General features: G+C 41.7%; 1 protein-coding gene across 1 annotated transcript; it reads right to left on the bottom strand.

Moving 5' to 3' along the window:
* Positions 1 to 248: 248 nt before the first annotated feature.
* Positions 249 to 8165, bottom strand: LOC148791578 (uncharacterized). Its single transcript, XM_088888239.1, has 3 exons — positions 7262 to 8165; positions 6021 to 6182; positions 249 to 1217 (listed from the first exon to the last, which is right to left on the bottom strand). The coding sequence occupies exons 1-3, from the start codon at positions 8163 to 8165 to the stop codon at positions 286 to 288; spliced, it is 1998 nt and encodes a 665-aa protein (XP_088744365.1). The 3' UTR covers positions 249 to 285.
* Positions 8166 to 11907: the final 3742 nt, after the last annotated feature.

The following is an 11907-nucleotide window of genomic DNA, read 5'->3' as shown; positions in this document are numbered from 1 at the left end:
AAACAGATATAACCTTAGCTAAAAACACTGGTACTGTTATTTGGATGGGTCAGGTCGGGTTTGTTAAACCTATTCCAAGTAGTCAAGTCGGGTTGGATTGCCTTCAGATCGGGTTTGGGTTGCAAAACCCATACATACAGAACTCGATCATTTGACATCCTTACAAGAGTAAACTGTAAGACATGAGCACATGGGCGATCCAAAGAATTCCCTTACCAGATCAATGGTTTTGATTAGCTACTTCCGTACGTCAATAACAATAATGCATTTATTATCATTCAATTTTCATATTGAATATTTGTATTTAAATTTTAAAGTAAAAGAAGATAAATTCTTTGAACTTAATACCATACCTCGGCATCCATCGTGGAGATAGGGATTCCCTTGATAACCTGGCAGGCAATTGCAAAGATATCCAACGCCATTTGTGGAGTTAGTGCAATAGGTGTTGCTCCCGCAGGCATAACCAACCACATCTCTTTCTGCTCCCTCGCATGTCTGGTTTCTAATTGCCCAGTCCAGAATTATGGAAGTGTTGATCCCGACATTTACAAGGTGTTCCACATCGTTTCTCATCTCCCAGAGCTGTGATACTTGTGAGTCAAATAATGAATCCTGGTCGTCGGACAGAAGAACAGCCAACCCACATCTACTAATATTCCTTGTGTATGCGAAGTCGTTAAGGCTCCTTGTGCTTGCTTCAAAATCATTAAGATCGTTTGGTATGGTTGTCTGGCAGCAACCATAGCCACCACAAGATGAACCAGCTGTCACTTTTGTATCGTTCAAGCATGATGATCGACATTCCACATTGAACACAGAGCCCTCGTAATCATCCAATTCGCCATACATGTCGCAACCGACTGCCATGAATCTGTTTCTGGTATTGGAGAGCCTGTATGTGTTTGGAAAAGAATATCTAATGCTATAACCCGCCGGGTATTCATCTTCACCCGTGTAACATTTTACGCTTCCCAGAATGGAAGTCGTTAGTTGATGAGCATCAAGTGATATATGGAGAATGGTATGCTCATCTCCCACATAATCGCCATAAAACGTCAATTTTGGAGGAAGGATGGCAGTGTCGCAGAATAACTTGAAGTCATCATTTTTGAAACAGGTTGGATCATCTCCCACTAGGCCAAACGGGTATGGGATGCCAACATTCCCACATTTGCTTTGGCAGCCAGGCCTTGTATCCGACGATATCACTAATGCTGTCATCATCATTATGAGACGAGGTGATGAAGAAAATAGTAAATACATTTTCCAATCTAATTTCTTGCTTTCATAACTTTATGTGGAGCATATTCAACATAGAAGCAATAAGACATGAATTTTGATATATAAGACATGCTTGGTTTTGATAAATAAGACATGCTTGGTTTTGATAAATACATTTTCCAATCTAATTTCTTGTCTAAGTTGAGTTTTGATCAATCAAAATCCATGCATGAATTTTGATAAATAAGACATGATTGGTTATCACGTTTTTGATACAAATTGATTGATCAGAAGTTTTCTCGATATAATTCTTTTTTTTTTTTGTGACAAAAAAAATATTGAAAATAAAAAAAGAAGGAAAATAAAAACAAGTATTATGTCGGTTTTGTAAACCAACTAAAGAAGTCAATGTTGACTTCTTTAATTCCTCCCATTCAGCAAATCATAACACCAAGATGTAGCTTCATCGAATACCGCATTTCGAGATGTATAACAATGATCGGTATTTGGATCACAATACCTCGGATAGCTTTTTTTCGTTGTCATAGCCGAGGAATATACATCGGATAGCTTTCTTGTCAAACTTGTTGCATAGATGGTTTGGTATGAAAATAACATACACAGCCAAATACGCGAAAGTGACTTATAGTGGGTTGACGATTCTATAACTTCTCATATGGTGAGAGAAAGCCAAGTGGTGCTTGTTGTAGTCAATTGATGACATGTTCTGCTGTCTTCATGCCTTTTGCCCAAAAACGTCCTAACACATTTTTACTTTGCAACATGCTTCTATATACTTCATCTAGATGTTGGTTCTTTCTCTCACCTATTTTATTTTGTTGTGGAGTGTTTGGATACGTTAATTGTCGTCGTATCCCATGTTTTTTGAAATAATCAGAAAATTCTTATGATGTGTATTTTCTTCCATTGTGAGTGAGTAGGAATTTAATTTTATGCCCAACTGCTTTTTTAACCTTCTTTTTAAATTCTATAAACTTGGAAAATACTTCAGATTTTTTCTTTAAGAAATATGCCTATACATCCTGGTGTTTGATTCTTGCTTCACTCATCCAAATATATCAGAGTGAATGAGCTCCAAAGGCTGTTTAGCTTCAAACTTTGATTCTATATATGGCAATTGGTGTATCTTGCTATATTGGCATCCAACACATACTGTGTTGGTTTGTACTTCCAATTGAGGGAGGCCTTTCAATATTGACTTTGCCATCATTACTTTAAACTTGTTGTATCCAACATGACAAGTCTTAAATGCCAAAGATCACTAGTTTCATTGTGTCGAGTCTTTTCTATATAAGCTAATTTAGTAAACATTACATAGATAGACTCTAACTTCCATCCTTCCATAAGAGGTGCCTCTAGTGTATGTATACTTTAATATACTTTAACATCATTCAAACCAAAGACTACACAATTGTCAGATTTAGAGTAGAAAACACTAACGCAGTCTGTCCCAGGCCAGGCACTGGAGACGACTTACCAGTTACCACCAACCGATGGCCTATTTCTGTAGAGTAGAAAACGACCTCACCAACGCAGAATGGGCCCTCCTTTCACCTGTGGCGCTTTTGTAACCGACGGACTATTCCAAATATCATGTCTTTCCAGTTTCCAATATCATAGTCGAACAAGTAATGTAAAAACAGAGAGCAAAGTATTGCATAAGCATACAAACCCCACTACCGAAGCATAGAAATAGAGACCCAAAATGGGCCCAAACCAGAACACAACAGACTCAGGGTCGGGCCCAACAAAACAAACCTAAACAACAATAGGCGGCTACCTAAAGCACCACTTGGAAAAACACGACGGAGAAAAAAAAAAAAAACAAAAGGCCCGGAAGCTCCCTTTTGACACTCTAAAAGTATAAAAGCTACAAAAGAAAATTGTAGAAAAGCTTTTGACATTTCGTAGCCTTGCAAGTTGTCCAGATTGTCGGGAGAGCAACCAGATTCCTCACTACTAACAGAATCCTCCACTTATTGGGGGATAACTTCACATAAGCATGGCTGTTGCATGGATGTCCTGCTACGTTGGAGGGCTCAAATATTACCAACACTCTACACCAACCGGTCGATTTGGGTTATCTAGATGTTTTAGGGTTATGCGGATGATTTAGTCGCAACTTCACCAAAGGAAATTCCTGAACTAGTGTAGATCACAGTATTCCCAATCCAGCCTATAATGAATGTTTTGAGAAAGATCAATTAATTCTCTCTTGGATTATTGTTTCCCAATCCAGCCTTTATATGCGGATGATTTAGTCGCAACTTCACCAAAGGAAATTCCTGAACTAGTGTAGATCACAGTATTCCCAATCCAGCCTATAATGAATGTTTTGAGAAAGATCAATTAATTCTCTCTTGGATTATTGTTTCCCAATCCGGTCTTTATTTCTCTACCTTTTCCTTCGAATCAAACATAGCCTTATGGAAAGTGGTTTTGCATTGATTGTTGAATATCGATGCTCACTAGATGTGCGGAATGCACTCTCTAAATCTTGTGCAAACTATTCGCGCCCACGCTCTAGATTGATCCAACTTAGGAAACAGTTGCATATAGCCTTAAGAAAGGAAGTAAATGTCTATATATGTTTTAAATGCAAGATCCTTAGCTGATATGTCTATATCTGACATAATACGTGTGACTCATACGATCCGAAAACGGAACCTTTCTAGCCACCGGTTTTTGGGTCAATGGTTCGACCGTCCATTTCTAACGAACGACCCGTTCTAACAACAAAAATTATAGGCAAAAAATTGAGTGTGTGAGATCTATTAAGTAGTTTCATACGTGTTATGTCATTTGAGCGTATGACTTATACGACCCAAAAACGGAACAATTCTGACCACTGGTTTTCAGGTTGACGATTCTAACAGATGACCTGTTCTGACAACAAAAATAAAAAAAAAAGATAAAAATTTGCCAAAAACCATTGAATGAGTCAACGGGTTAACGGTTCGACAACTCGGGACAATGGGTTGTTGATCGATTCAATAGTTTTTTACTAGGGACCGGGATTGGGGTGGAACCAAACCAGTTGCCTGGATGATCCCCAATTAAAAAATAAAAAAATGGCAGCTCAACCAGGTTCGAACGAATGACCCATTTTAACAACAAAAATTACAAGCAAAAAATTGAGTGTGTGAGGTCTATTAAGTAGTATCATATGTATTATGTAATTCGAGCATGTGATTCATATAGCTTGAAAACGAAACCATTGAACGGGTCAATGAGCCAACAATTTGACTGCCTGGATCAATGGGTTGTTGACCGATTTAGTTGTTTTTGGCCAAAGACCGGGATTGGGATAAAATGGAACTGTTTGCCTGGAGGTTCCTAATTAAAAAAATAAAAAAAGACAAAAAACCATTGAACGGGTCAATGGGTCAATTGTTTGACTACCCCGATCGATGGGTCATTGACTGATTTAATGGTTTTTGGCCAAGGACCAGGATTAGGGTACAACTGAACCGGTTGCCTGGACAGTTCCCGAGCTGAAATGTTCGTCCGTCCGGGTCAATGACAATTCAAAAGCCATGGTTTTTATGCATTTGGATTTTCACTATTCAAAGTTTTCTTCTACTATGGGTTTTATTCGAGCGTGTGCAACATGTTCCTCTTTCATTTTCTACTTTTTTTTTTATATTTGGACTTCTTCTTCAAGATCCTCCAAAACAGTTTTGGGTTTATTACTATTTTATTTTTTCTCTTTTGTTTTTTCTTTAGGTTTCATGTGCAATTTTTTTTATTTTCTTATAAGACGATCTACTGTCTCTTTCTTTAATTGCATGTATGTTTAGCCAAAGTGGAACTTTGGACTCGCTTTTCTGATTTTTTCATTGGTTTTCTAGTTTGGTGGATTTACTACAAATATTTTTTTGTGTTTAAAGTCACTTTGGATTTATCTTTCAAGGTTTTGGAATCCTTGGCAATGTCCACCCTTCTCATGACTATGGCTACAAAGTTATTCCATCTAATTATTGACATTTAAAAAAATGAGCCAAAAATGGAACCCTTCTGGCCACTGGTTTCTAGGTTGACGGTCCGACTATTCGATTTGAACGGATGGCCCATTTTGACAATAAAAATTAAAAATAAAAAATGCCCAAAACCATTGAATGGGTTGACAAGTCGATGGTTCAACCACCCTGGTCAATGGGTTATTAACTGATTCAATGATTTTTTACGAGGGGCTGGGTTTATGGTAAAACAGATTTGGGTGAATGCATTTACCCTAATAAATGTTACCTAAAAGGATATTAACCCGATTTGGATGAGATAGGCAAGAAGTTGTAAGCACATTCAATGAGCACTTGAAACTTTTTTTGACACCTGTCCCTTATAATACCCTCACCCTACCTTGAAAAAGATTAATACCCACTTTTAAAAGTTGTCAAAATATTTATCAAATACTCACTTAGTGTACCTACTAGATCCGGTCATTTAGTGTACCTTCCAAACTGAGCACAAATATCAATTAAACGTACAAAATTGGCACTTAGAGAAAAATTAGAAAAAAACGCCCTATCACTGTATCACATGCCCCAAGACCACAGAAAAAGTATTTCCCAAATAAACTGGAGGGATGAAAGCAAAGCTGGTCGAGATTCGATGGGCACCCTCTAGCCAATAGTGCGGATTGGTCACATATTTATGGAAAGTAGCAATAGGTGGTGTCGTCTATGCAGTAATATAAGATGCCTGCCTTCATTTCCTACTTAAATAATTGTAAAATTTGAAGAAAACTGGAAAAATTAAAATTTGTGAAGACATACCTTGGCATCCATCAGGAAGATAAGGATTCCCATAAAAACCTTCGGTACATTGGCATATATATCCAGGGCTTTCTTTGGAGATGTAGCAGTTGGTGTTATTCCCACATGCGTAATTGCTGTTTGCTTTCTCACATGTCTTGTTTGGATTAGACCCGTCCGATACTACGCATGCATATAAATTAAATTAAGATCTAATTCTTAAACTAAATTCTGCTCTTTTAGAGGTTTGGGAGTGTTTAAAAATAAGTGTTCATTTGAAATAAATACTTATTTGGGATTGGACCACATTATTAAGTACTTATTGGTATATAGGAAATAAGCTCAAAATAAGTATTTATTTTAAATATGAGGGGTTAGTTTTTTAAGCCAAAATTTCTAGTTTTTTTCTAAGTGCTTGCACAATAAGCATTTATTTAATTATTTTCTTCCAAAATTATCTATGTTGAATTTTAGAATACCACTTATAAAATAATCCCTAGTTGAACTTTATAAAAGTATTTTTATAAAAACATTTTTATAGAAGTACTTTATAAAAATGTTTTTATTAAAGTGGTTTCACAAAATTACTTAAGTAAAAGTACTTTTATAAAAAGTTCTTTTGAAAAAATGATTTCATAAAAGTGTTTTAATGTATCATAAAAGTGTTTTTATAAAAATAATTTAATAAAAATACTTTCTTATATGTATATTTTGAAATTTTGAAAGAAAATGAATGGCAAAATAATCACAAATACTTATTTAAGTGCGAACTGCCAATGAGAGATGAGTTACAACTCCCCATTGTGTATCCATTCAAAAGGAATAAAAAAAAAGTAAATAAATGCTTATTCAAACACTTATTTTTATGGTAAGCACTCCCAACACATGGCCGAACTTTGACCAATTAATCAATACTACTCTGAGAAGTTTGATGAATACCAGCTGATTTATTTAATTGGTTAACACTTACGATATCCAAAGGATATCAAGAAACAGAAAATTCAAACGGTACCGAAACCGTTGAATGATGAGAGAATGGGCAATCCAGACAAATCCTACTTGCCCGATCAACGATATTGACGACATCAAGTGTTCTCCTATGACAATATTGAAACGCAATTAAGCTCAGTTTGGAAGGAGTAGAAATGCAAATATGAAGAAAATACAAGGTTTTGCAGTCAACATATTTGTATTTATACTCCTTCCAAACTGAGCGAGCCTTAAGTGAAAAGCAAGAGAATAATTAGAAATTGAGTTCATACCTTGGCATCCATCGGGGAGGTAAGGATTCCCATCGTAACCTTGCAAACAATGACAAAGATATCCAGGGCCATTTGTGGAATTGGAGCAGTATGTGTTTCTCCCGCAGGCAGAATTGTTCATTCCTCGTGCTTCCTCGCAAGACTTATTGTTGTTTCGAATTGCCCAATCCAGTACTATTGGACGTCGAATGCCAGAAGTTACAAGGTCATTCACGTGGTTTCGGGCATCCCATAGGTGTGATACTTTCGACTGTAAGTCGTCCTGATCGGTCAAAACAACAATCCCACATTTACTAATATTGAGTGTGTTTGTGAAGTTGTAAACGCTATGAATCTGTATTTGAAAATCAGCGATACCCTTGGGTATCGTGGTCTGGCAGCATCCAAATCCACTGCATGGTAAGCCCATTATCACTTTGGTATCGTTCAAGCATTTTGAGGTGCAACCCACGTAGAACTCTTTGCCATTGTAGTCATACAAAGTACCAGATGTGTCGCAACCGACGATGGTCAATCTGTTTCTGGTATCCGAGACCCTAAATGCATTTGAAAATTTAACATTAGGGTCGTCATGCCCTTCCCAATTGTTGTCCATGTAGCATTTGGCAGCTCCAAGAACAGAGGTGGTCAGTTGGCCTTGCAGAGATATGTTCAAAACGGGCAAATTGTCGTGGAACGACAATTGAGTTTCACCGGTGGTGTTGCATATCAAATGAAAATCTTCGTTCAAGAAACACTTTGGATCATCACCGATGCCAAACGGGTAGGGTATGCTGAGGTTTCCACATTTCTCCGGACAGCCGGGCCTTGTCAGAGACGTTAATGTCGACGACCCTGTTGTTGCTGCGTTCACCGTGACCAACCGTAGTAGGATGAGATGAAGAAGCAACAAGGGCCAAATCATGATCGGATGATAAATGCGTCCTCGGTAAAAGGAAGGAGCAGAACGCTGTTGTACCTGAAAATGGAATCATCGTGACCCATGCCACTATAAATATAACTACGACTGATCAAAGCTTACTACGCCGAGCCGTTTAATCCCAAGTCAATCAAGTGAATGAACTATCCATATTTTTCCAAGTCCCTAACGTTAAGCATACGGCGTGGAATATTACACAGAAGCCAAAAATAAAGCTTTCAATGCAGGCACACGCAGACAAATATCAGTGACTACAAGGACAAATCATGCACTCAAACCTTAGCCCAAGGTTATCTGTTCAATTCAAGTTTATACCTTACTAAAAATTAATGCATTTGGGTTGGGCTATATGCAAATAATGTATCTATATGTGTATGTATGTATGTATATATATATTTGGTCCAGGTTTAATTTGGGTTCAGGCTTAAATCGTCTTTGCGACTGGAGACGGCGGTGGCGGGTGGCCGTGGCGGGTGGCCGTTGAAGTGCGGCTGTCAATCGTCGGATCTAAGTCGGTCGGGTGCGCCGCCCCTGGGTACGGACTTCTTCGTTGTCGGGTGTGGTACGGTTTAGCTTGGTGTCCACGAGGCGAAGTGCTGGAGTGGCGAGCGAGGTGAAGTCTTGAGTTCGGAGACGGGTGTGTCTTGAACTGCCATGAGGCAGGCCGGTTCGGGTTGTTGCCCTTTGTGTTTGTAAGGTGGGCTCCAAGGGAGAGCTCGGGCTCCTTGTAGGGAGTTTGGGCTCCTTGTAGGGAGTTCGGGCTCCTTGTATGGAGTTTGGACCGTTGGTTCCTCCTTATATGGGGTTCGGGCTCCTTGTAGGGAGTTTGGGCCTTGGGCGCACTTGTTGCGCCGAGCTATCGTTTTTGCCATGTTGGAGTGATTGTGAGATCGGGCTAAATCTTCCTTCATCAATTGCCCCCCACTCCTCGCACTAAGGGACTTGCCCTGGCGCGGGGAATTCATGAGGTGGCGGGTGGATTTGCCCCGAACTTCGAACCGACCGTCTCAAGTTGACGACGTTCCAAGCTCGGGGTAGCGACTTAATCCACTTCGCTTGATGATCTATAGGTAGTATTGTCTCAAGTTGACGACGTTCCAAGCTCGGGGTACTTGTTTGCTTTCTAGAGTTTTGAGCTCGTATGCCCCCCCCCCCCCGAGCGCTCTCTTTACTCGGTAGGGCCCTTCCCAATTTGGTCCGAGCTTGCCCATGCCGGGCTCGGGCACCATGATTTTACGGAGAACTAGGTTGCCGACGCAGAAGTTCCGCTTTTTTACTCTAGCATTGTAGTACCGAGCTACCTTTTGCTGGTATGCTACGGTCCGGATGTGTGCGAGGTCTCTTACCTCGTTCAATAGGTCGGGGTTGGTGCGTAACTCGTCTCCGTTTGTTTGATCGTCATATGCTTTTAGCTGTAGAGTAGGTATTTCGATCTCCGTCGGGATTACCGCTTCGGTGCCGTAGGTGAGGTTAAAGGGAGTTTCTCCTGTGGCGGTTTTTTCGTGGTTCGATGAGCCCATAGAACACTTGGTAGTTCGTCCGCCCACAACCCTTTAGCTCGGTCTAGCTGCGCTTTCAGTCCGCGGAGGATAGCTCTATTCATTACTTTTGTTTGACCATTTTCCTGTGGGTGCACAACCGATATGAAGTTCTGCCGAATCCCCATATCTTGGCACCACTCCTGAAACTTCATTTCTTCGAACTTCTTGCCATTGTCGGAGATCAGTACTCGAGGTAACCCGAAGCGGCATATTATGTTTTTCCAAAAGAAGTTCTGCACGTTTCGGGCTGTAACTGTTGCCGGGGGTTTAGCTTCTATCCATTTTGTGAAATAATCTACTGGTACCACTAGGAACTTCCTCCCACCTGTTGCTGGTGGGAATGGCCCTAGGAGGTCGATGCCCCATTGCGCGAAGGGCCATGGACTGGTGAGGTACTTGAGCTCGGCGGCAGGCTAATGGTGGATGTTGGCATGCTTCTAACACTTGTCGCATTTTTTGACGAGCTCGATATCCTCTGCCTTCACCGTTGGCCGGTAATATCCTTGTCAAAGTGCCTTTTAGGCGAGGGCTCTGCCCCCTAGGTGTCCGCCGCACAAACCTTCATGAGTGTCGCGGAGTACGAGCTCGGCTTCGGCAGGTCACAAGCAATGCGGGTAGGGGAGCGTATAGGACCGTCGGTACAACCATTCGTCTATTATGACGTATTTGGCTGCCTGGCGCTGCACCTTCCTGGCTGCATTGCGATCCGCAGGGAGGGTTCCGTCTTGCAAGAAGCTCGCGAGTGGGTCGATCCAGCTTGGCTCTGCTTCAAGGACGGGAGCGACCTCCTCTGCCCCTCCGTGACTCGTGCTGGCTAAGCGGGACAGGGCGTCGGCCTCGGTGTTCTCTAACCTCGGGATTTGCCCGATGAAGTGTGACTGGAAGATGAGCAGAGCCTCCTTTACTTTTGCTAGGTAGGCGATCATAGTTAGCTCGCGTGCTTCGTATTCGCCCGTAACCTGGTTAACCACAAGTTGGGAATCGTTGTAGATAACTATGTGTTTTGCTCTTACCTTTTGCGCTAGGTTCAGCTCGGCTATCAATGCCTCGAACTCTGCCTCGTTGTTGGATGCCGCAAACTCAAAGCGTAGTGTGTATTCCAATTTTGTGCCACTCGGGCCACGCAACACTATTCCAACCCCGCTGCCCTACTGGTTTGAGGAGCCATCTACGTGAAGGATCCGGGGCTCCCCATCCCGGTACGCGTTTGTCCTAACCGGGAGAGATGCCACACCGGCTGCAACTTCACGGGGTTCGGACTCTGTTGGATCGGGAGCTCCGAGCTCACCCGAACCGGGGATCTCGGGCTCAACCGGCCTAGGGACTTCGGGGCTGGACGTGCATTCGGCGATAAAATCTGCTAAGGCTTGGGCCTTAATAGCGGTTCGCAGCTTATACTGAAGGTCGTACTCGTTGAGCTCGATTGCCCACTTCGTCGGTCGACCGGAAACCTCGGGTTTGATTAAGACTTGCATCGGGAGGTTTGCCGGTAAAGACGATGACAGTGTGAGCCTAGAAATATGGGCGGAGTTTCCGAGCTGCAATTACCAGTGCATATGCTAGCTTTTCTATCTGCGGGTACCTCGTCTCTGCTCCCTGTAGAATTTTACTAACATAATAGATGGGTCGTTGGACCCGATCTACCTTTTTTATTAGTACCGAACCGACTACCTTGTCGCTTGCCGAGAGGTACAGTTCTAAGACCTCGCCCACCTCGGGCCTGGTTAAGACCGGCATGCTAGCGAGGTTGTTTTTCAGCTCCTCGAACGCGAGCTGGCAGTCTTGGGTCCATTCGAACCCTTTGCCTTTGATTGCTTTAAAGAAAGGCGGACAACGATCTGCTGATTTGGACATGAAGTGGCTCGGAGCGGTTATGCGGCCGTTTAGCCTCTAAACCTCCTTTACTTTTTGGGGTGGTCTCATATCTAGGATGGCCTTTATCTTGTCTGGATTGGCCTCAACGCCGCACCGGTTGACAATGTACCTTAGGAACTTACCCAAGGTGACACCGAAGACACACTTGTTTGGGTTCGGTTTCATGCTAAATTGACGCAGAATTTGGAAGACAGAATCTAAGTCTTGTATTAATTCCTGTGCGAACCGGGTCTTGACGACCATGTCGTCTACATAACATTCTATTTTCGTGCCAATTAAGGGCCGAAACAGTTTATTCACAAGTCTATGGA

The sequence above is a fragment of the Nelumbo nucifera genome, chromosome 5 (genome assembly GCF_055504915.1).
Source record: "Nelumbo nucifera cultivar China Antique chromosome 5, China Antique-T2T, whole genome shotgun sequence".
Lineage (NCBI taxonomy): Eukaryota > Viridiplantae > Streptophyta > Magnoliopsida > Proteales > Nelumbonaceae > Nelumbo > Nelumbo nucifera.
Note: the sequence above shows the minus strand (reverse complement) of the source record. Positions and strands in the feature narration are given on the sequence as shown.

Coding starts and splice junctions, on each gene's coding strand:
- LOC148791578 (XM_088888239.1), bottom strand. CDS start 8,165: ATGATTTGGCCCTTGTTGCTTCTTCATCTCATCCTACTACGGTTGGTC. Junction 6,183..7,261: donor CCTCCCCGATGGATGCCAAG/GTATGAACTCAA, acceptor ATGCATGCGTAG/TATCGGACGGGTCTAATCCA. Junction 1,218..6,020: donor TCTTCCTGATGGATGCCAAG/GTATGTCTTCAC, acceptor TGATGATGACAG/CATTAGTGATATCGTCGGAT.